General features: G+C 38.7%; 1 protein-coding gene across 6 annotated transcripts in view; it reads left to right on the top strand.

Annotated features, from left to right (window-relative positions):
* The window catches only part of REPS2 (RALBP1 associated Eps domain containing 2), a 261,912-nt gene that overhangs the window by 145,675 nt on the left and 92,077 nt on the right, over positions 1-24,160 (top strand). For 5 of the 6 annotated variants that reach the window (XM_036747200.1, XM_036747202.1, XM_036747205.1 and 2 more), the window contains exons 9-11: positions 8,419-8,513; positions 14,848-14,917; positions 18,106-18,162. In XM_036747200.1, coding sequence (XP_036603095.1) covers positions 8,419-8,513; positions 14,848-14,917; positions 18,106-18,162 — 222 coding nt within the window. The remainder of the gene's footprint in view (positions 1-8,418; positions 8,514-14,847; positions 14,918-18,105; positions 18,163-24,160) is intronic. The other variant, XM_036747203.1, reaches the window with a different exon arrangement.

The following is a 24,160-nucleotide window of genomic DNA, read 5'->3' on the forward strand; positions in this document are numbered from 1 at the left end:
TGTTTCTCCTTTGGAACTCCCTGGAGTTTCTTACAGTTGCCTTCTTTGGCCTCTACTTTTCTTCACCCCTTTACTTTTAGACCTTGCTTTCTGATTCTCTCAGATATTTACATACATATGTATATATACACATACATACATACATATATATTTACATATATATGTATGTATGTATATTTTTAAAAAGTTCTAGTTCAACCAGAAATTGAACTCATCAGGGGTTGGATAGCATAGAATCAGGGGACTATAGAGGTCATCTAGTTCAGTGGTATCAAATTAAAATAGAAATGGATCCTTGGGGGCAGCTGTTAACTTAGAAAGCCACAAATAAACATTATTTCTATGGTATTGTATTTATATTTTAGTAAATACAATTATACAATAAATATAATTTAATTAATATAAGTAAATAATTTAATAAATATTTCCCAATTATACATATAATTGGGAAATATATGTCTGTGTCTATATAAAAATAATTTTTTTCCACAAAGACTTGAATTAAAGTCGTTGCAGTCCCCATACCAGGGAAACCCAGACTTTTTTGAAGTGCTGAAGAAATAATCTCCCTATCAAATAGTTGGCTCAGTAGACAGAGCACCAGGCCTGGAGTCAGGAAGACTCATCTTTAGTGAGTTCAAATCTGGCCTCAGACACTTACTGGGGAAATCACTTAACCCTGTTTGCCTCAGTTTCCTCATCTGTAAAATGAGAAGGAAATGGCAAACCACTCCGGTATCTTTGCCAAGAAAACCCCAAAAGAGGTCACAAAAAGTCACACACAACTTGAGCAACTGAACGACAACATATAGTGCTTACTACATGCCGGGCACTGTGCCAAGTGCTTTACAATTATTATCTCATTTGGCCCTCGCAACAACCCAGAGAGATAGGTGCTATTATTACCATCCCCATGTTACAGATGAGGAAACTGAGGTAAATAGAAGTTAAATGATTTGCCTAGGGCCACGCAGCTGGAAGTATCTGAGGTGGAGTTTGAACTCAGGTCTTCCTGACTCCAGACATTGGGCTTTATCCACTGCACAATTTAGCATCAGAGATTAAATGACTAGTAATGTTTTTGGTTCATCACAGTTATTTCATGATTCCAATCACCTAGAGATAAAGTGAGCTCCTTGAAGGCAAGAGCGATTTTTACGAGTGTCTGGTACACAGCAAGTGTTTAATGGATGCTTTTTGCTTGCTTGGATGTGGTACAGAACAAGGAGCACTTGGGTTCAAATATCATCTCTGGTACACGCCACCCGGGAGACTATGGGCAGGTTCCTTCCTCTCTCATGGCCTCAGTTTACTCATGTCACCTGTTGCAATTGGTAAAATGGGAACTATGGAGTTGGAAAACGTGGGTGCAGATTTTGCCTCTGATCCCTACCACGCGTGTGACCTTGGGTGAGTCAACCTCTCTGGCTTTTGTTTCCTCATCTGTAAAATGAAAGAATTGGACTAGAAGGTCTTTTCTAGCTCTCAGTACAGATCTATCAGCATGTTACCTCTTACCGCAGGAATTGTTGATTCTCAATTCCATTTACGAAAGAATGTGAACAAAGCCAATTATGCCCTAGTCCCCTAACATATCCCCTTTCCAGGAGCAATTCTGCCTGTTCCTAAAAAATCTGAAACATTTTAAGGAAAAACTACAATTGCCAAGACTGTTTTTAGGACAGGAAAGAGATTTGCAAGTAACTAAAATGTAAGGAAGATTATTCTTTTTTGAAAAAAAATTATTTTAGACAAATACTAAAACTTAAGTACATAATAAGAAAAGAAAAAGAAACAGTATAAACAAATATAAAAGAAAAAAGAAAAAAAAAACCATGTCATATGCACAGCAGAATGTAGGAGAGGATTTGGAACATATAGCAATAACTTATCATTTGAAGAAAGCCTATATATTAAATACTGTACGTTATGTTGAAAGCTGGCCATCTTTTCTTTGCTTCCTTGTAGGTTTTCTTTTGTTCTCTGCTGTATACTTTTTATTTTGTTCTTTTTTCCCCCTTCTTCCCCTCTACCTACCACCCCAACCACAAGGCTACAATTGAGCATATACACATACATACATATATAACATATATATACATACATATACACATACATACACACATATACTTTTCTTAAGAGATTTTACTCCTAATCTTGTTTTTATGTTTGTGCGTATCTCTTTTTTCCTATCTCTTCTAACTCCTCCATCTTATTTCTACCTTCTACCTTGCCCTATTACTTAACCTACCCCCACTCCATGAATCCCTCCCTTATCCTCCCATTCCCCTAGATCTAAAGATCCTTCTATATCCCCCTTTTAACTTATTTCCTCCTCCCCTCTAAAGATCCCTCCTTTATCCTCTCCCCCCTCCCTATCCCCCTAGAGTTTTATTTCTTTCTAAATTTAGAAGACTTTTAAACTCTTCTAAATGTATATGTATCTTTCCCTCTTAAATCCATTCCCTATGAAAGTAGGTTTCCAGAACTATCAGCACCTCCCCCCCTTATCTAATTCCTCTGTATCAGTTGTTCTTCTTGCACTTCGTTTGTATAAGATAATTACTCTTTTAGCTGTTCTTGAATGGTTTTACTTTTTGAAGTCATATCATACTTAGGTCTACCCCAATCTAAGGAAGATTATTCTTAAATCACTAAAAAGTACTATCTGCAATATTGTTTTGTTTTGCTAAAGCAAAAAAAAACAAACCGGGATAAAAATCATACTGTAGTAAGACATATATAATTTGGCCTTTTAAAATTTCCTCTTCAAAAATTTCCTTGGCTTTCCTCCTACATAGGCGTTCCTATCCTAATTTCTTTATTCCTTTTCTTATCTCTCTTTGCTTATCGTATTGATGCTCCTTCTCTGGAACATATAATTTCTTTTTTTCTTCTCGGTCATCTATGGGAAATGTACATCCGAGAGCTGCTCCTTCAGCCACGCACACGCCCTCTAACACACCATTATCTTGTATGTGCAGTCTCTTCCTCATACTTGTACTCTGCCTTCGAGGTGTTGAAAATGTGGATTATAATGGACAGATTCATATTTAGGAAGAAACTTAAAAGATAAGACAAAACAAACTCTGTTCCATGAAGATTTCTGTGGCTGCGCCTTCTAAGGGGAACCCTGAGGTTGTGAAACTCAAAGACAAGATGCGATGAGGAGAGCAGGGACCGATTAGCTGGTTCCTCAGTCAGTCAATGGCTATCAAGCCTCGATGTTCCTGGCACTGCTTTGTGCTCGGGATACAAACAAAGGCAAAAACACTGTTCCTGCCCTCAAGGAGCTCACTTTCTAGTAGAAGGGGAAACATGTAATAACTGTATATACAAGACACAGACAGGGTAAGTGGAAAGTAATAACCTAGGGAAAGGTCTTTGAGTTCACAATATTGTGTATGGGTATGAGGAGGCATCTAGGTGGTGCAGTGGATAGAGCACCGGTCCTGGAGTCAGGAAGACCTGAGTTCAAGGATGGCCCCAGACACTAGCTGTGTGACCCTGGGCAAGTCATGTAACCCCTATTTGCCTCAGTTCCTCTCTATAAAATGGGGATACAGTGGAGCAGGAGGAAATGCAAGTCACTCCAGTGTCTTTGCCAAGAAAATCTAATAGACAGAATCCGTGGGGTCAATTAATCAGATATGACTGAACAACTAAACTGCAGCTATGTATGTATGTATGTATGTGTGTCTGTATGTATATGTGTATGTATGTATGTCTGTATGCATGTATGTATTTGCCACTCGTCACCTAACTCTGGTGCCTTGCACATAGGAGGTGGATGGCGCTCAAGTCACTTGCATAACTTCCAAGCCTACGAGTTGGCAAGGCATTGGTTAAGGTACAAAATAGCATTCCTTGGATCATGTGAAAAGGCAGACTCCTTGTAGAGCTGAGCCGTCTGCACACACTGCTGACTCTGCAGACGTAGACACAGCCCAAGTTTTCCCAAGAGCTTTCGCAAACCCCAGCCTGAGAATCCTTGGCACCCCTAAGCTACGTCACCAACGTCTTTAGTGAGGATGGAGCCGCAAATCCGTCCGTTCCCCATGAAGATTATAAATAGGTGAATACCTAGGGCAGCAAGGTGGCTCAGTGGATAGAACACTGGGCCTGGAGTCAGGAAGACTTGAGTTCACATTTGGTCTCAGATAATTATTAGCTGTGTGATGCTTCTATGTGCCTCAGTTTCCTTAACTGTAAAATGGTGATTATAAGAGCATTTACCTTCCAGGGCTGTTATGAGGTTCCAATGAGATAATATTTATAAAGTACTTAGTATAGTGCCTTGCACATAGTAGGCATTATATAAATACCAATTATTGAAGGTGCTGCAGTGGGTCTGTAGTCAGGAAGACAAGTTCAAACCTGGTCTCAGATGCTTACCAACTATGTGACCCTAGGCGAGTCACTTAACTTCCGTTTGCCTCAGTTTTCTCATCTGTGAAATGGGAATGGTAACAGCACCTAACTCTCACCTAAATCTCAGAGTTGTTAGGATCAAGTGAGATAATAATGTAAAGCCCTTGGCACAGTGCCTGGCACATAGTAAGTGCTTTATAAATGTTAGTTACATTATATTACATCATATTATATTACATCATATTATATTACATTGCATTGTATTACATCATATTATATTACATCATAGTATATCACATCATAGTATATCACATCATAGTATATCACGTCATAGTATATCACATCATAGTATATCACATCATAGTATATTATGTTATAGTATATTGTATTATAAGGTCATATATTATATTACATTATATTATATTATATTGTATTATAATGTCATGTCATGTTATGTTATATTATATGATATTATGATAACAATTCCTGTTCGAAGGCAGTCAAGACCACTGAAAGAATACTGGAATGCTTTCCATGCTTCAGAGAAGTGCAGCTTCTTTTCCCTATCTGGGGCTGAAAAGGTGATTTGAAAGGGGAGAGAGATGGTTCTAGATAAAACCACAGCCGCCTTTCCAACCCCACCCCCCAAAACTGAACTTTTCATCTCTCAGTTTTACCAATGAAGCGGCCCTCCTTCTTGTACTCCCCCCCACCCCTGTTTTAGCCAAATTTCCACGCTCCCTGAGGGCAAAGCCCATTTATCAAGTGCTTAGCACAGTGTCTGAGACCAAATTTAAACTCAAGTCTTCCTTAGCACAGGCCTAGCATTCTATCCACTTTGCAGTCTATAATAGCTGGCATTAATGTAGTACCTACTATGTGCAAGGCACAAATATTGTCTCCTTTGATCCTCATAACAACCTCAGGTGTTAGGTGCTATTATTATCCCTGTTTTACAGGTGAGGGATATTTTATATCGTGTCTTATATTGAATTGTATTTATATCGTATGATTAGAAATATTGCCATGTCCTGAGTTTTCTGTGCTTTTCTTGCAAAATTCAGATCTGTATTTATGGAAAGTAATACACCTGGTACCAAAGTGTGAAAGTTACGTTAAAACAGATTTCAGCTTAATAGAAAGAACTTCCTAAAAAGCTTCTCAGATATGGAGTTGGATGCCTTGATGTATAGAGTTCTTTCAGGAGTTCCTGTAGGAGTTAAAGAAGGTGTTGTATATTTTACATCCCTTAGCACAGTGTGCTACATACATAGTAGGTGCTTTTAATAAAATGCTTGTTGATTTTTGAATGCATCATCTTTCCTATGAGGAGAGGGATTAGAGAATTCCTCATTTAACAATTGCATTGATGTTTTAAAAGATGCTGATGAGATTAAAAAAACCTACTCTGGCTGAATTGTGCTAAAACAGTGTGTTAGCAAAAGCGGTGTGGTCTCTTTAATTTCTTGATGTGGCATGGTTGCTGTGAATAGCTTATTCTTCAATAAAGGGGCTTCTGTAAAGAAGAACCTCCGAGGAAGCAACCTCCCTTGACTAATGAAACAGTCTTTTGGAACAATGCTCCTTGTCTCTTTTTAGCCTTTTATGGAGGCTGTCAGCAGGAATTATATATAAACATTGAAGAATTCATTACCTACCCTTCAATTAAGCAAAAATTGCATGGCTTTCTAGGGTAGGCAGGATTAATTGCAAATAATAATTATGGTGCCACTAGCAAACATTTAAGACCTAAAATCCCTCTTAAACTCAGTGACGGCGAATTTAAGAGATGAGAAAAAGAACAGGTTGAATTTAGGAAAGGCAACTTCAAGGAAGGGGCATCAGCTTTTTGTAAACGCCTTTTTTTGTTCAGAGGCAGTTAAGATATCTGAAAGAATGCTGCAATGCTCTTCATCCTTCAGAGAAATGCAGCTTCTTTCCCCACCCAGGGCTGAAAAGTCAACTTAAAGGGGAGAGAGAGAGAATTGTAGACATAATCACAGCTACTTTACTGGAAAAAAAAAAAAAACCACCAACCCCCCCTCCACCCCCGCCCCTAACTTCAGTCAGTTTGTGTGTCTCAAAGAAAAAAACCAGTCCACCTTAGAATAATTCTGCTATTTTAGCCTGACTATAGAGAGTGTGCATAGTCCCAGTTACTGACATTTCAACGGCTTCACATTTTTACTTTCCTTGGAGCCTCATAATCTGGTTCCAACATTTTCGAATTGATCTACACCCAATTTTTCCTTAGATTTCAGCCAGCTCTTGACAGGTTTGAGGGAGAACATACCTCTGCCTTTGATACTGCCTTGAGTTCAAAAATTCACAGGTTTCTTTTTTGGTGAAATCAAAAGTGCTCAATTTAGCTTTAATTTAAGTAACTGAAAAGAAAATATTTTTCTCCTTCCTAAAAGCTGAGGAAATAGAATGGCAGGTTGGACTATATTGCTGTCTAACTATGGCTGTTAGAAATTTTTACATGAGTAGGTTACAGCTCAGGCAGTTTCAGTATAGGCTTAACAAATGTTTAGCTTGTTCACAATGAGATGCTTGTCTTCCTTTGGTTCCTAGGAACAGATGATCTAATTTATAATGGTTGGAACACTGGGTGATGGTACTCGAAAGAGAAGTTCTAGATTGGCCTGGATACTATCTGTGTTGTGTGTTATATGTGAATCGAAAGGTACACTGAAAGAGGCAAAATGATATTGGAGAAATTGTGTCAGGCAACATGGCGATTTTAATCTTTAAGAGGCTAGTCATGATTAGAAATGTTACCATGTCCTGAGTTTTCTATGCTTTTCTTGCAAAATTCAGGTCTGTATTTATAGAAAGTAATACATCTGGTACCAAAGTGTGAAAGTTACATAAAAACAGATTTCAGCTTAATATGAAGAACTTCCTAAAAAGCTTTTCAGATATGGAATTGGATGCCTTGATGTATAGAGTTCCCTCTTGTAGGAGTTTAAGAAGGTGGTGTATCATCACTTGTCAGACATATCAGATAGATGATTCATGCTTTGGGGAGGGGATGAACTACTTTATTTCTAAAGTTCCTTCTACCTCAGTGAATCAGTATTTTGTATGCCTAATACTGCCATTCTAATGGAATTTCATGTACTTGGGAAGAAATTAGTAGAAAGAATTAAGATTTAATACATTACTGTGCTTTATTAAAACTTCTTTTCTTTTAAAGAGGACACTATCGTGATTGAATTCATTTTACAATGATCATGATCTTAAATGCTCATCACATTGTGGATCAGCTGTTTCTCTTTGGAATATTGACAAGTTTCCTAGTTATTGAGGCAGCTCTTCCCATACTCCTTTGTGATGGAACGTTATAACGGGTATAATAACCCTATGAGATACATCGTATGAGAATTATTATCTCTCTTTTGTAGATGAAGAAGCTGAGTGAGTCTCAGAGAGGTGAAGTGAGGGTAAGTCTCAGAGAGGTTAAGTGATCTTGGATCTGAATTCAAGGGCTGTTTAATATCTAGTTAAAAAACTCATGGTCACAATCCCCCAACTTTTAGTGACTACTTGAGTGACTACAGAATAGTAGTGACTACTATTTATTGTGTGTGTGTGTGTGTGTGTGTGTAATAGCCTCAAAACGTTGTTTTTCCTTGTTTTTAATTGGCAAGTAATGTAAGTTCTTATTCCTCATTATCTACTCTGAAAGGGTGAGCATTTCATCAATATCTTTGAAACATCTGTACATTTTTTTACATCTGTACATTATTAACTCTCATGGCTGTAAAATCCAGACTGAGAAAAAAAATGCTTGAATAATGCAGTTTCTTACTTTTAGCAGGACAGCAAAAAATGAGCCATCGTGATACTCAACTACTCTGCAGTGTTTCAAAATGTGAAAAGAGCCTAAATTCACCTTATGTTTGACTACAGTGTTATTACTGGCTGCTGTGGCAAGCAAGAATGAATTAACTTTTTTTTAAAGCATTCAATTCACAAGGGAGAAACAGTGCAAAACAGTGGTCAATGTGTACATCATTGTAGTTCTCTTTTGTCTCCCTCCAGCTTTTCTTAAACCCAAACGGGACTGCACATTATTTGATTCTTATTCTGAGTCAATGACAGTGAACCAACAGACACGAGACTTGAATCGGATCGAGGTAAGAAAAGTCTATTTCTATTAATGAGCCAACTAGAGATATGTATAGAAAGTGAATCTGTAGGCTTTGATAGCAATGTTAAAAATAAATTTATATCATTTATCCACCCATAAACTAGTTATTTACTTACTCTGGGAGCTAAATGTACCAAAAATATACTTCAGGATCATTTGTTATAGATTTTTTTCAAGCATTTAGAAATATTTTTAGATATATAGAAAGGCAAAGCTAAAGTCTTCTGGTTTGATGCCTGTTCACTTTTGCAGCATTCTCCCTCTCCCTGCAGTCTAAACTGTTAAAATTTGGATCCACTTTTTAGGTTGAGCTTAGTTGCCTAGTTTGCAAGATACTGTACTAATGAACTAAGATAGCCCAGCTGCTGAGAGCAGGTTAGAACTGCGGGCTGTACCTACAAGCAGGTGTGTAATATACTTGAGCATTCATTCATATGAAACAGGTACAAATGTACCAAAAGTACGTTTGGAGGCATTGTGTCCTTATGGGATTTTAGCCCTTGAATCAGTCAAGGTGATCATTGGATGATCCCCAAAACTGGGCCAGAAAATTTTCCTTAATTTCATCTTTTTAAGGAGAGATTTCAGTGCTGCTTTTCCCCACAGTGCCTACAATCCCCCTTTTCCCCTCTCTGTTCCTTCTCTTTCCCCTTCACCCCCAGGTCACTAGGAGATGAATAGTCCTCCCATTGAGATAAGACAACCCCTCATAAGTCCATTGCAGTAGTGATAAAAGTTAAATGGAAGATAATATACTTTTAATATTTTTTATTCACATGATATCCTCTTGTGTATATTCTAGGCAGGTATTTGAGATGTGGAGATAATTGTTGGGTGCTGCTTAGATCTTCTCTTAGGTCACACATAGACTTTGCAGAGTTCTTTCTTCACAATGGCCCTGTGAGATAAACTGTACAAGAATTATTATGTGTCTTTTGTAGATGAAGAAGCTGAGTGAGTCTCAGAGAGGTTAAGTGATTCGCCCAAGGTCACATGACAAATAATTATCAGAGCTCAGACTTGACTCTTTTTATTCCAAGACTGCTATTTTGTTCACCATATTATGGAGGATGAAGTTTCTCCATTAATTCAGTTCAACCCAACACACATTTCTCAGGTGACACAGTCACTGACCTGGGCTAGTAGAGAATCTAATGGGAGAACACAAATACGTATAACATAAAGTAAAATGTTATAAGCATAAAGGAAAATCAGAAAAAAATGCCATAAGGGTATTTAATAAGGGAGAGATGACTTTTATCTAAGAAACTGAGGAAGGCTTTGTGGAGGAGCTGATATCTATGCTAGATTTGGAGGGAGGAGAGAAGTATTTTATCAGGTATAGAAATCCAGGAATTGAGGATAGCTTCCATGCATACATAGGGGTAGAACAGTGCAGGATGAACTCTAGGGAAAATTCAGTCCAGTTTCGTTGGAATGTAGAAGGCATTAAAAGGAGTAATAAGAAATAAGATTGAAAAAATTCGATTGGAAGCAGATTGTGGAGGTCTTCAATTCCAGGACAAGTTGTTTGAATTTTACTCTAGAAAATAAGGAATTACTAAAAGTTTTTGAGGAGGGGAGTAGCACAGGCAATTAGGGATGCACAATTAGGATTAGGAATCCTAATGCACAGTGCATGAGAAAGACTATTTGAAGGATGGATTGGAAGGAGGGAAACTAGTATTTATTAAGCACCTTCTGTGTGCCAGTCACTTTGCTACGTGCTTTACAAATATTACTTCTTTTGATCTTCACAACAACCCTGGGAGGCAGGTGCTATTACTAGCCTCATTTTACAGTTGAGGAAATGGGCAGACAGCAGTTGAGTGACTGGCCCAGGGTCATGCTGCTAGTACGTTCCTGAGACTGGATTTGAATTCAGATCTTCCTGACTCTAGGCCCAGTGCTTTATTCACTGTGACACCTACTTGCCCCTCTTGGAGAAAGGTGAGAGAAAATGGAGGAAGACCAGTTAGGACGTTGCTATGATAGTTCAGAAGCACCAGAACCAGGGGTGCTAAGGTCTGTTGGGAGTAGAGAGAGGTGTGGATAGATGAAAGAGATTGTAGAGATAGAGTTGTCAGGAGTTGGCGGGTCATAGCCTGGCTGTCCAAATTCTGACCCGAGCTTTGGGAAGACTTTGAATAACAGCATAATTATGAGGCAGCTTTGTAATACCAGGAGGAATGTCATGAGTATTTATGCTTTTGTATTCAAACATCTCATGCTGGACATGATGCTTACATTTGATCTTTGCATTTCTAATGAATGAATGATAGCTACTTCATGGAGGAAAAAAAAATTAGTCTCATGCAGTCATCGAAAGTTACTACTTAAAATTTTTTTTTCTTTACATCCATGTTCAGCTTTATATACTTGAAGTCGCGATTTTGGATAGAAAACACACCCAGTATTATAGGCAAATTATTAGTGTCATCTCTTTTTTGGGGGGTATAAGAGCCTCAATACAGGGAAACCGAAATCCAGAGAGGGGAAGAGCCTGTGCCATTGTTTCACAGTTAATAACTGACAGAGCCGGGATTCATTAATTGCAGAATTTTAGAGTTGGGAAGGTCTTCAGTAGCCATCTGCTGCAGCCCATGCATGAAGGGGAATCTTTCCTATAGTGTGCCTGACAAGTGGTCATCCTCCCTCTGCTTGCAATGAGAAGGAGCTAATTACCTAATTACCTTTCACTTTTGGATGCCTCAGAAATTTTTCCTGATAGCAAGCCTAGGTTTAGCAATTTGCACTAACTTCTTCCCAGTGTTCCTGGTTCTTCTCCTTGGGACCAAAAAGAACAAATCTAATCCTGATTTCGCATGACGGCCCTTCACATGTTTGAAGATATGTATCATGTTCCTTCCGGGTCTTTTCTTTTTTCGAGATGAACTTCTCCCCTTCCTTCCACTAATTCCTAGATCCCATGGACATGGCTCTTGACCATGATGGTTGCATTTGTCTGCCTTTACCTGGATGTTCCCTGGGTTTATCATTGTCCTTTATCAACTATGATGCCTCCAGCTAAACAAGTACGCCAGATGCTGTTTGATCAGGGCAGAGGACCCTAGGGCTATCTATGACCTGCTTAATTCCTAAGAGCTACGCCTTTCTTAATGTAAACCAAAGTCACATTAGCTTTTTGGTTGTCTTATCGCACTGTTTATTCACATGGCATTGCAGTCTGCCAACACCTCCAGAACTTTGTCACTGTCTAACGATATCTCCCCCTTCTTTTCCTACTTAACAATCATCACTATTAAATTTTACATTATTATCATCAGTGTAGTGCTTTAGACTAACAAGATCTGTTTGGGTCCTGAATCCCATGTCCGCTGTTGGCTGTCCTACCTAGCTTTGTGTCATCTGCAAATTTGATGTTGTTGTTAAGTTGTTTCAGTTGTGTCTGAACTTCCGTTACCCCATTTGGGGTTTTCTTGACAAGGACACTAAGATGGTTTGCCATTTCTTTCTCCAGCTCATTTTATACATAGGGAACTGAAGCAAATGAGGTTAAGTGACTTGCCCAGGGTCACACGGCTAGTAAGTATCTGAGGCCAGATTTGAACCCAGGAAGATGAGTGTTCCTGACTTCAGGCCTGGTGCTCTATCCACTTCGCCACCTAGCTGCCCTCTGTAAATTTGATAAGTAGACCTTTTATGCTTTCATCCAAGTTATTAATTAAAATTTTAAGTAGCATAGATACTAGGGTCACCCACCAGAGATCTCCTGTCAAGTTGGCATTGTAACTGTTCTATTGTGTAGCATATATCTCTTCTGTTTTCTACAAGAGGCAGCTAAGTGCTGTGGTGGATAGATTGTGGGACTTGGTGTCAGGAAGACCTGAGTTTGAATGTTGTCTTAGATACTTACAAGTTGTGTGACTCTGATGGTGTAACCTTTCTGTGCTTCATTCTGTTTCCTCATCATTATGTATGAGGACATAGGACTGTTGTGAGGATCAGATGTGTTCACATGGGTAAAGTGCTTTGCAAACAAAGCGTGATTGATATAAATGATAGCTGTTGTTACCCACAAGAATAGCATGAAACTGTTTGCTAAAATCTAGTTTAAAATATCTACAGCATTCCCTTCATCTGTAAGTTTGATAACCATGTCAAAAAGGGAAACAAAATTAGTTTGGCATGATTGGTTCGTTTTTTTTGGATATCTTATTTTTTCCTCAATTACATGTTAAAATGATTTTGTACATTTTGTTTTTTTTTTGTTTTGAGTTCCAAATTCTGTTCCTTCCTTCCTCCTCCCTGAGATAGCGAGCAATGTAAGATATGCAGTCATGTAAAACGTTTCCATATCATTTTGTCTAAGAAGTATTGAAAAACAACAACAAAAAAAAAACAAAAAAGAAAAAGAGAGAAAGAAAGAGAAAAATAGTGGCACGATTGGTTCTTGATGAAACCATGGTGATTTGGTGATCATTGCTTCTTTTAGATGTTCATTATCTCTTTCATCATTCATTTTAGACTTCAAAGTCAAGCTCATTGGCCTATAGTTTGCAGATTCTATTTCCTTACCTTTTTTTGACAATTGAAACAGCACTTGCCCTTCTTCTGTCTTGTGATATCTCTCTTCACTTCCATGACCTTTCAGATGTCATTGATGGTGGCTCAAGCAACATAATTTACCGTGGCTTTGAGGATTTGGTTCACCTGGGCCAGATGATTTGAATGACCAACTCCCTTTTAGCTAGCCATTTTTGATCTCTTCCAGGGCAAAGGTCATTCTTGGAGGAGGGGAACAAGCAAAATAAGAACTGAGCAGCTTTGTCTTCTTTTTGTTGTCTGTTGTTGTCCCATACATCCTGAGCCTAGGTCTTATCCTTTCTTTGATATTTCTCTTTCGCCTGATATAGCTTGAAAAAAATACTTTTTGCTGTCTTTCACTTTCCTTGTCGACCTTGGTTCATTCTTAGCTTTAGCCCTTTTAAGTGTGTTCTTGTGGGTAATCGTGCAGTACTTTCGTATTCATCCTCTGTTACCTGCCTTCGCTTTCAGCTTCCCAATCCTCTAGATTTCAGCTCGATGCCTGGACCGGAGAAGGCACTTGATGAGTACTTACTGAGTGGATCTATCTTTTTAAAACTTAAGCTGATTGTTGTGTTTCCTTTGCCTCTTTAGATCTCCATTCTCGATGGCAGCCCGTCCCTTCTGGGCTGACTTCCCCGTGGGATTCTACCTATCCTTCCACTGGGCGCTTTGAAGTTTCTCTTTCCAAGATCAGCAGGACGTAGCAGACTGTGCCCAGCTTTCTTTTTGTTCTTTATTACAAACCCTAGGAGGAAGTCACTTTCCCATAAGGTTCTCAGCATTTCTACTTGATTCCCATCTCCAGGCTACCAGATTGCTTGCCTGACATACCCATCAAAGGAACTATGATGAGACTGTAACTTGCTATCACATTATCTCTGATAACAAGCCAGACAAATGGCTACAAGTCTAAGCCATTCATTGCTAGGAAAAGTACAGAAGGTTCATATTTGGTCAGAAGTTACTTGGCAAGTGCCTTATTATTCTCTTGAATCAAATTCTATTTTTCATGTACTAAGTTGCATGTTTCAAGTGGAGAAGGCATATGGCATCATTGTTCTCAAATTTAGAAAAGGTTAAAAGTAATTCATGGCTTCTAGATGGCATCATGAATAGAATGCTGGACTTAGAGCCAGGAAGGTCTGAGTTCATGTCCCAGCTCAGCCACTTAACTAGCTGGGCAAGTCACTTAACCATTCTCAGTCACAGTTTTCTCATTTGTAAAATGGAAATAAAAATCACACCTACAGAGCAGAGTGGAGGTGAGGATCAAGTAAGATAACTTATTTAAAGAGTTCTTTGAAAACTTTAAAGTGCTTTACAAATGCTATTATCATATTACTCCTATTGCTAGCATTTTCATTTAGGGCAGCTAGGTGGCTCAATGGATACAGTGCCAGGCTTGGAGTCAAGAAGATTCATCTTCCCAAGTTCAAATCTGACCTCAGACACTTACTAGCTAGGTGACCTTGGGCAAGTCATTTAGGCCTGTTTGCCTCAGTTTTCTCATCTGTAAAGAGAGCTGGAGAAGGAAATGGAAAACCATTTCAGTGTCTTTGTCAAGAAAATCTCAACTGGGGTCACAAAGAGTCAGAAATGACTGAAAAGCATTTTTGGTGTTATGTATACACAGTGAATAGATATATACCTATATTTTAGAAAAGATTTCATTTTTAAAAGTTTTTATTTTTTTTTTGCTACTCGTGTACACACTGTAGTGGTCCTTGTTTCAATATACTTAAGTAATTTGTGTACTTTCCTTCTCCAAGAAGACTTCTATTAAGGAGAAGGTTGATCTAACTGCACCAGCCCAGGATGTGATTACTGATGACAAACAAGGTATGGAAAAAGAAAAAGTTGTTTTCTATTATTAAAGACTTTTTACCTATGTTTTCCTTCCTGTCTCTGGGAGTGGCAGGATTTTCAAAAACATGTGGGTGGATCTACTTGGATGGTGACAGAACCAGCCTACCTGAAAAAGATTCTGCGTTTAAAATTGGCATTGCAGAATGACACCATAAGCCCGAACCCAGAAGTGTGTATGGGAAGCTGCTCAGTCATGGTCTTATACATTCAGGACCTAGAATGGTACTGTATATATGCAGTGCATAGAGCACTGGACTTAGGACGATCGGCACTCAAATCTGGTCTCAGATACTTATTAACTGTGTGACCCTGGGGAAGTCATTTAACCTCTGTCTGCCTCAGTTTCCACATTTGTAAAATAAGGATAATAATAGCACCCTCCTCAAAGATTTGTTGTGAGGATCAATTATAAAGTACTTGGCACACTTTAAAGTGTTCTATAAATGCCAGCTATTATTGCTGTTAACGACAATAACAAAAATATTATTAAATGGCTGTTGAATTGAATGTGTGACAGGATGATAATTGTGATCAGACCAGTTCTGTTACCAGCTCTATCTGGAGAATATTATCTGATGATGTCAGAGAAATTACTGTCAAGTCAGTGAAGATACAGGGTTAACTAACATTCTGCTCTGGTGAAGATGAACTCCAGAATATAGGCTTTCCATACACATTCTCTACGGAGGGTTAGTCCTTGAGGGAATTTTGCTTTTATCATCATTTCTGGTCTACTGTATCTGTCCAGTAATGTCCTTGACCACTTTATTATAGATATGATATTTTAGTGTGAAGGTTCAATAAACAGATCGTTGAGGGAATTTTGTTCTTATTATCATTTCTGTTCCTAGGCTTAATATGTTACTGTATCTGTCCATTAATATCCATCACCACCTTATAGTTATGGTATTTTAATGTGAAGCCTCAACAAACAGATCAATGCAGGCAGAGAGTTAGAGCTCTTGGTGGAGTTGTAAGCACTGGGGAAAATGCAGCCCGCCCTATTATGTATGCAATAAAATTCCAAGATAAATTGGGATTGGAAGCATTTAGAACAGTACAAAAAAAGAGTAAAATATATTGAACTGGGTTTGTTGGAAGAGGTTAGATAAAGATAGGCAAAGCATTTAATAAGCACTGACTATGTACCAGACACCGTGCTAAGTTTTGAGGATATAAACGCAGCCAAGTAAGACATTCCCTAGCCGCAAGGAGCTTATATTCTTATATATAATATATATTATATATGGGGAAAAGCAACACATAAAGAGGTGCTGGAAAAGTATGTGTTGGGGGAGTTGGGGAGGAGGGATGGTAAAAGTACACCGAACCCTTTCCCAAATAAGAGGTCAGGGAACCACACTCAGGGAACCACACACTTTCTTCATTGGTCACACAGGGTTATAAATAAATGGTAGGTCTTAATCTGGGATCTATAAACTTAGTTTTAAAAAATATATGTTAGCTGCATTTCAATATAATTGGTTTCCTTTATAATCTTGTGTATCTTATTTTATGCATTTTTAAAACATCATTTTGGAAAGGGGTCCATAGGCTTCATCAGAGTGCAGGATGGGTCCGTGATATAGACAAAAAAGGTTAACCAACCCCTAACATGTGACTATCCAGTTTTGGAGACCTCATCCCTTGTCCTGGAGGGACCCATTCTAACAAAACCGCAGATGTGGCTACAAAGACTTGATTGTCACTGAGCAACCAACCACATGCAATTGGGGCTATTAAGCATGTCCAAAAATTTGGTAGTTCAAAAGTAGCCTTACCCTTCTGATTCTGGATTTCCCAACAAAAATTTACTAGTGTTAAAGGCTGACTACCAGTCATCTTATCCATCCTGTTATTTAAAAACCAAAACTCCTTACAGGAAATTCTTATCACCTTTATGGCAGGAGGCATCATGCCTCCTCACATCATCCACAGAGGACCTATTTTTACAGATATACTGGGGCTTTTCTCCTGCTTATACTAAACTAATTGACTGCCTAGGCCTGTACAATGGTCTGATTATAAATACCCATAATTAAATATTGATATTATTGAGGTGGGATTTTGCCCCCAAATCAGGACCTAACTACATGCCATGTAGGCTGGTCATAATGGTTAGGTTGTGTTAAAGGACATACATCAAATCCAACAAATCTATTTCTTTAAAAAAAATCACCCTCCTCCCTTCCTATTCTCCGTCCAATAATTAGCTATAGAGGGGGTTTTTCTTTACAGAGCTAAATACACAGAAGGGGCTAGAGTTCGTGTTCTTTTGTAGGGATGGTTATTGTATTTATATAAAAAATCTTTTTATGATTTTTCAATTGGGTAAAAAAATATTTGATACCATTTTGTACCCTATATTCTCTTCTTTGCATGTGGAGGGTCAAAAATTCAGAACAAGTGAGGTGCTAGAAGAAAGGGCAGAAAACAGTTTGAGGAATGGTTTGCAAGATTGAATGTGATAATTGCACATGTATGACCTATATCAGATTGCTTGCCTTCTCAGGGAAGGTGGGGGAGAGAGGGAAGGAGAGAATATGAAACTCAAAGTTAAAAAAAAACCCACCAAATGTTAAAATTTTTTTTATGTAGTTACAGAAAAATAAAATATTATATATAAAAAAGATTGAACACGCCAGGATCTCTTCTCTGCAGTTGTCACAGGCAATGAGTAGATGTGGAAGAAGCTGACACTGCTACTTTCCATCTCAGAGATTATGGGTGTCTCTATCTGAAAAGAAACTACAGAGTCCACAAAGAGCCTCACTGGAAAAGAATACGTTAACAAAACATGTCTTTTTAGTACAGGGCTTCTTAACTTTTTCTGTGTCATGAGCCCTTTTAGCAATCTGAACCTTTGGACCTTTGGCCTATGGCGCTTTTTTCGAAATAATGTTTTTAAATGCATAAAATAAAATATATAGGATTACAAAGGAAACCAACTATATTGAAATAGTTATCAGAATATTGAACAAAGTTCTCAGACCCCTTTAAATGCATGTGTTATAAAGTAGAAAGTGGGTGAATTAGTGAATAACGCTGATTATCAGGTAAAATAACGGGAGATTAATTTGTTTTAATGTAACATGCCATAAAAAGAAAAAAAATGACTATATCTCCTTTCCTCCCCACATCCTCCTCCTTTTAAAATGTAGCTTTGAAAATAAGCTCTGTGGATGAAGCCATGCCAAAGGACGGGTCTGTCGACACAGGTAGGAGAAAGCCATTTTAATGAGTTTCCAATTGTAATTTTTTGATTGAGTCATATCTAACATTGAATAAGCTTCCAATATTCTTAATTACTCAATAAAAAGTTGAGTAGGTAGAAGATGGTTGCTGATTTAGGTTTTGCTGCTGAGGGAGCTTAAAAGGGTTTTCATCTGGGCTCCTACTGCATGTAATAGTGCTTTCTGAATATTTTAGAAGGTTGTGTTTGTTTTTTGACTCTCCTTCCAGCCTGCCATTTTATTTAATAGAGGCAGCATGGTAATAATGGATAGTGAGCTGTTCTTAGAGCAAGGGAGACCTCCATTCAAGCCCCACTTCTGACACATACTGTCTCCTTCCAGACTACTCTCCAGGGTAGAGTAGTCTAATTATCCCCAATTCAGGTTGTGTAAGGAGAGGACTGAAAATTTCATTTGGGAGTGACCTAGCCACTGTGTGAGCGATTGAGATGGCTCAGAACAAGAGCAATGTTAGCAGGCCGTTTTGCTTGTTTTTTTTTGTATGGCATAAATAGGTGATGATATTTTTTGCTGGACATCCAGTGTCAATAGACGCTATCTTCCCAAAAATCCCTCCCCAAATTTTTAGATATATTGGGGAATGCATTAATTAAAGATGGCTCTGAGGAAAGTGAAATTAGAGTTGTGTCAAGCGCAAAGCTGAGTTGAAGGTAATTCCTGGAAAAGGAATTAGTTGTAATTCTTGGAAGATTCTTTGTCTGGAAAGAGAGGGAGAATATTTGGACCCGTGCAGGCTCAGCCTCTGCTTGATCGAGTCCTCAATAAGCCAACGTTGGCTTGTCAAGGTCTGTCTTGTGAAGGGTCTCATCCTGGGTTTTTCTTTATTTTCTTTATTTTTTTTGTTTTAGTTCTGGCTTTGGCAAGACACAGAAACAAGATGGTGTTCTCATTTTTGTTATCTTTAATCATGTTCTGTCTTTAGCATGTATGAAGCTATGGCATCTATCTGTTGGAATTAGGTAGACCAAGACCTCAGACTGATACACAGAGCAGGTAGAGAAATTATTTACCTTTGAATTTTATGATCTGGACAATGACATTAAGAAGTGAAAAATTGAGCTTATATATCAATAGGAGTTCCTCCAAATTATAGGGATCATCGTTATCATCTCTATCCTCCCATTTAATTATTTGAAAATAGACCATGGAAAGTGTTACTAAGTTCATTCACAGTATGGAAAAATTCACACGGGATTAGGCCAAATGGCTTTAATAGATTTCCCCCTCCTCCCCCATCTTTGATATCTGCAAACCAAATTGGGAATATATAAGTCTTTTTAAAATTCATATTATGACATTATTAAAGGTTATTTTTTTCCGTTAGGTTGAAATTTATTCTTTAAAAATGAATCAGTGTAATTCACAGAATCACAGAAGTTGGGAGTCACAAGAGAACGCAGTGGCCACATAGTCCAATGCCCAATTGCAAAGAATCTTACAAAGAATCCTTGCCAGCTACAAACACAGCTGACAAATAGGCTTCCAACTTCTTCTTGAATACCTCCCAGGAGGAAGAACCTAGCACTTGTTTTTTTAATTTTTTTTAAATTTATTTAACATATTTAGTTTTTAGCATTGATTTTCACAATAGTTTGAATTACAAATTTTCTCCCCATTTCTACCCTCCCACCCACTCCAAGATGGCATATATTCTGGTTGCCCTGTTCCCCAGTCAGCCCTCCCCTCTGTCACCCCGCTCCCCTCCCATCCCCTTTTCCCTTCCTTTCTTGTAGGGCAAGATAAATTTCTACACCCCATTGTCTGTGTATCTTATTTTCTAGTTGCATGCAAAAACATTTTTGTTTGTTTTTGAACATCTGTTTTTAAAACTTTGAGTTCCAAATTCTCTCCCCTCTTCCCTTCCCACCCACCCTCCCCAAGAAGTCAAGCAATTCAACATAGGACACATGTGTATCATTATGTATAACCCTTCCACAATACTCATGTTGTGGAAGACTAACTATATTTTGCTCCTTCCCAACCCATCACCCTTTATTGAATTTTGTCCCTTGACCCTGTCACCTTTCGAAAGTGTTTGTTTTTGACTACCTCCACCCCCATCAGCCCTCCCCTCCATCATCCCCCCCGTTTATTTTTATCTTCTTCCCTCTTCTTTCCTGTGGGGTAAGATTCCCAATTGGGTATGTACGGTATTCCCTCCTTAGGCCAAATCTGATGAGAGCAATGTTCACTCATTCCCCCCCTCATCTGCCCTCTTCCCTCCTCCCACAGAACTGCTTGCTCTTGCCTCCTTTATGCAAGATAATCCATCCCATTCTATCTCTCCTTATCTCCCTCTCTCAGTATGTTCCTCTCTCATCCCTTAATTTGATTTTATTTCTTTTAGATATCTTCCCTTCATCTTCAACTCACCCTGTGTCCTCTCTCTCTCTCTCTCTATATATATATATCTATATATATATATGTATATACACACACACATAGATATGTACATACATACACATTCACCCATATATATACATAAACATATATGTATGCATATTCCCTTCAGCTACCCTAATACTGAGGTCTCATGAATCATACTCGTCATCTTTCCATGTAGGAATGTCAGCAAAACAGTTCACCTTTAGTAAGTTCCTTGCAATTTCTTTTTCTTGTTCTTTTTCTTGATTACCTTTTCATGCTTCTCTTGATTCTTGTGTTTGAAAGTCAAATTTTCTATTCAGTTCTGGTCTTTTCACTGAGAAAGCTTGAAAGTCCTCTATTTTATTGAAAGTCCATATTTTGCCTTGGAGCATGATACTCAGTTTTGCTGGGTAGGTGATTCTAGGTTTTAATCCTAGCTCCATTGACCTCCAGAATATCATATTCCAAGCCCTTCGATCTCTTAATGTAGAGGCTGCCAGATCTTGGGTTATTCTGATTGGGTTTCCACAATACTCAAATTGTTTCTTTCTGGCTGCTTGCAGTATTTTCTCCTTGATCTGGGAGCTCTGGAATTTGGCAACAATATTCCTGGGAGATTTCTTTTTGGGATCTATTTGAGGAGGCGATCGATGGATTCTTTCAATTTCTATTTTGCCCTGTGGCTCTAGAATATCAGGGCAGTTCTCCTTGATAATTTCTTGAAAGATGATATCTAGGCTCTTTTTTTGATCATGGCTTTCAGGTAGTCCAATAATTTTTAAATTATCTCTCCTGGATCCATTTTCCTGGTCAGTGGTTTTTCCAATGAGATATTTCACATTGTCTTCCATTTTTTCATTCCTTTGGTTCTGTTTTATAATATCTTGATTTCTCATAAAGTCACTAGCTTCCACTTGCTCCAATCTAATTTTTAAAGTAGTATTTTCTTCAGTGGTCTTTTGGAGCTCCTTTTCCATTTGGCTAATTCTGCCTTTCAAGGCATTCTTCTCCTCATTGGCTTTTTGGAGCTCTTTTGCCATTTGAGTTAGTCTGTTTTTTAAGGTATTGTTTTCTTCAGTGTATTTTTCATTATTTTTTTGGGTCTCCTTTAGCAAGTCATTGACTTGTTTTTCATGGTTTTCTTGCATCCTTCTCATTTCTCTTCCCAATTTTTCCTCTACTTCTCTAACTTGCTTTTCCAAATCCTTTTTGAGCTCTTCCATGGCCTGAGACCAGTTCATGTTTTTCTTGGAGGTTTCTGTTGTAGGCTCTTTGACTTTATTTAATTTCTTCTGTCTGTATGTTTTGGTCTTCTTTGTCAGTAAAGAAAGAATGCAAAGTCTGAGACTGAATCTGGGTGCATTTTCGCTGCCTGGCCATATTCCCAGCCAACTAACTTGACCTTTGAGTTTTTCAGTGGGGTATGACTGCTTGTAGACTACAGAGTTCTATGTTCCACGTTTGGGGGGGAGGTGCCAGCTCTGCCACACCAGCACTGCTCCTTCCCCAAGAACTCCCAACCCGGACTGGGCTTAGATCTTCAGCAGCCTGTGCACCCCTGCTCTGATCTGCCACTTAATTCCTCCCACCAGGTGGGCCTGGAGCCGGAAGCAGCAACAGCCGTAGCTGCCCCACCTCCGCTGCCCCTGGGGCTGGAAGCTGAACCTTGAACTCCTTCCACTCCCGCAGCTTTTCCCACTAACCTTCTCTGCAGTCTTTGATGTTTGTGGGTTGAGAAGTCTCGTAACTGCCGCAGCTCACTGATTCTGGGTGCTAGGGCATGCTCTGCCCGGTTGCTGGTCTTGTTGGTCCACGCTGCTCAGGCTGGGCTCTGCTCCACTCCGTTCCCAGCTCCCAGCTCCCAGCTCTCAGCTCCCAGCTCTGTGTGGGATAGACCTCACCCAGAGACCATCCACGCTGTCCTAGGCTGGAGCCCTGCTTCCCTCTGCTGTTTTGCGAGTTCTGCTGTTCTAGAATTGGTTCAGAGCCATTTTTTATAGGTTTTTGGAGGGACTCGGTACGGAGCTCACACTATTCCCTGCTTACCAGCCGCCATCTTGGCTCCACCCCCAATTCTATTGAAGGTTATTTGATTTGAAGGGTAAAATGCCATCTTGTTACAGCACTAAGAAAATATCTTCTCTCTCCATAGTAGATAAGACTCTTAATGATTCCTGACTTTAAGAGATTTTTTGCATGTAAATATGGCACATGTAGCCAATTTTACATGGCATGTGAACTTTATGATCAAATTAATTTTAAAAGTATCTTTCTCCATGGACTTTGGTTGGGAAGTAGCATATTAGAATAAACTTTGATCAAACCTAGTGACCAGAGACAGTGAGCATGCCTTAGAGATAAAATTGTATTTGAATTTGTTTTCTTCTTAATGTAAGACATATGGCTCATTCATAGACTTTTTGCTTGTGTTATTATTTTTTCTAATATGGACAAGGGGTCTTTTATGCTACGCACCTACACCCACGCCCATTTTATTTAATAGAGGCAGCATGGTAATAATGGATAGTGAGCTGTTCTTAGAGCAAGGGAGACCTCCATTCAAGTTCTACTTCTGACACATACTGGCTGGTTGACCCCAGGAAAGTCTTCTTGATGCTCTAGTCAACCCTCTAAGACTGCAAGTTGCAAAGAAGGTATTGACCTGCAGTAGCAATGGGAATTTCCTCTTCTGCGAGCTGTTCATTGTTTCTAAGGTTAAATTGTTGAACATCAGGCCTAATTTTTAAATTGACGAAGGGACTTTGAGAGGTCCCTAAATCCAGTCGCTTTCTTCTTCCAAAGTCTGTGAGTCTGTAGTTTTTTGGGAAAACATTTATAGCTGTATATAAAAAAAAATGATAATATTTTTCCCCAGTATCTTGGTGTGGTAGTTTGCTTTTGCTGGAGCCCTACAGAGAGTAATTTGTAATATCAATCAGCTTTTCACTGTTTCTAAGGTTAAGTTGTTGAACTTCAGGTCTAATTTTTAATTCACAAAGGAACTTTGAGAGGTCCCTAAATTTAATCCTTGTGAAGTCTGTGAGTCTACAGTGTTTCAGAAAAGCAATCACTTAACCTTTGCTTAGCCAATGGCCTTTGCAATGCAGCACTTTCCTGTCTTCCCACCCCGATCTCTTATTAAGATTAAAAGCCACAGCATGTCAGTTAACTTCTATACTTTTGTCCAGATCCATAGCAGCACTCTCTGTCAACAGCAATTAAACTACTTTGGGGATAGTACTGTGGAATTTTCCAGCTTCTGTGTAAATAAACTGCATAACTCAACCATCTTGGTTCTAGAGGCTCTTATGAAAACACAATAGGACAGTCTCATGTAGTCATGATTTAGAGTTGGAAAGGGAACAATCAGGGTAAGGTAACATTAATTAAGCACCTACTATGTGCTAAGCACTGTGCTAAATGCTTTACAAATTCTACCTTATTTGATACAATAACTCTAGGAGGTAGGTGCTTCATTTTACAATTGAGGAAACTGAGGCAGAGAGAGGTAAGTGACTTTCCTAGGGTCATATAGCTAGTAAGTATCTGAGGTCAGATTTGAACTCAGATCTTCCCAACTGCAGGACTACCACTC

This window comes from Trichosurus vulpecula, chromosome 2 (genome assembly GCF_011100635.1).
Source record: "Trichosurus vulpecula isolate mTriVul1 chromosome 2, mTriVul1.pri, whole genome shotgun sequence".
Lineage (NCBI taxonomy): Eukaryota > Metazoa > Chordata > Mammalia > Diprotodontia > Phalangeridae > Trichosurus > Trichosurus vulpecula.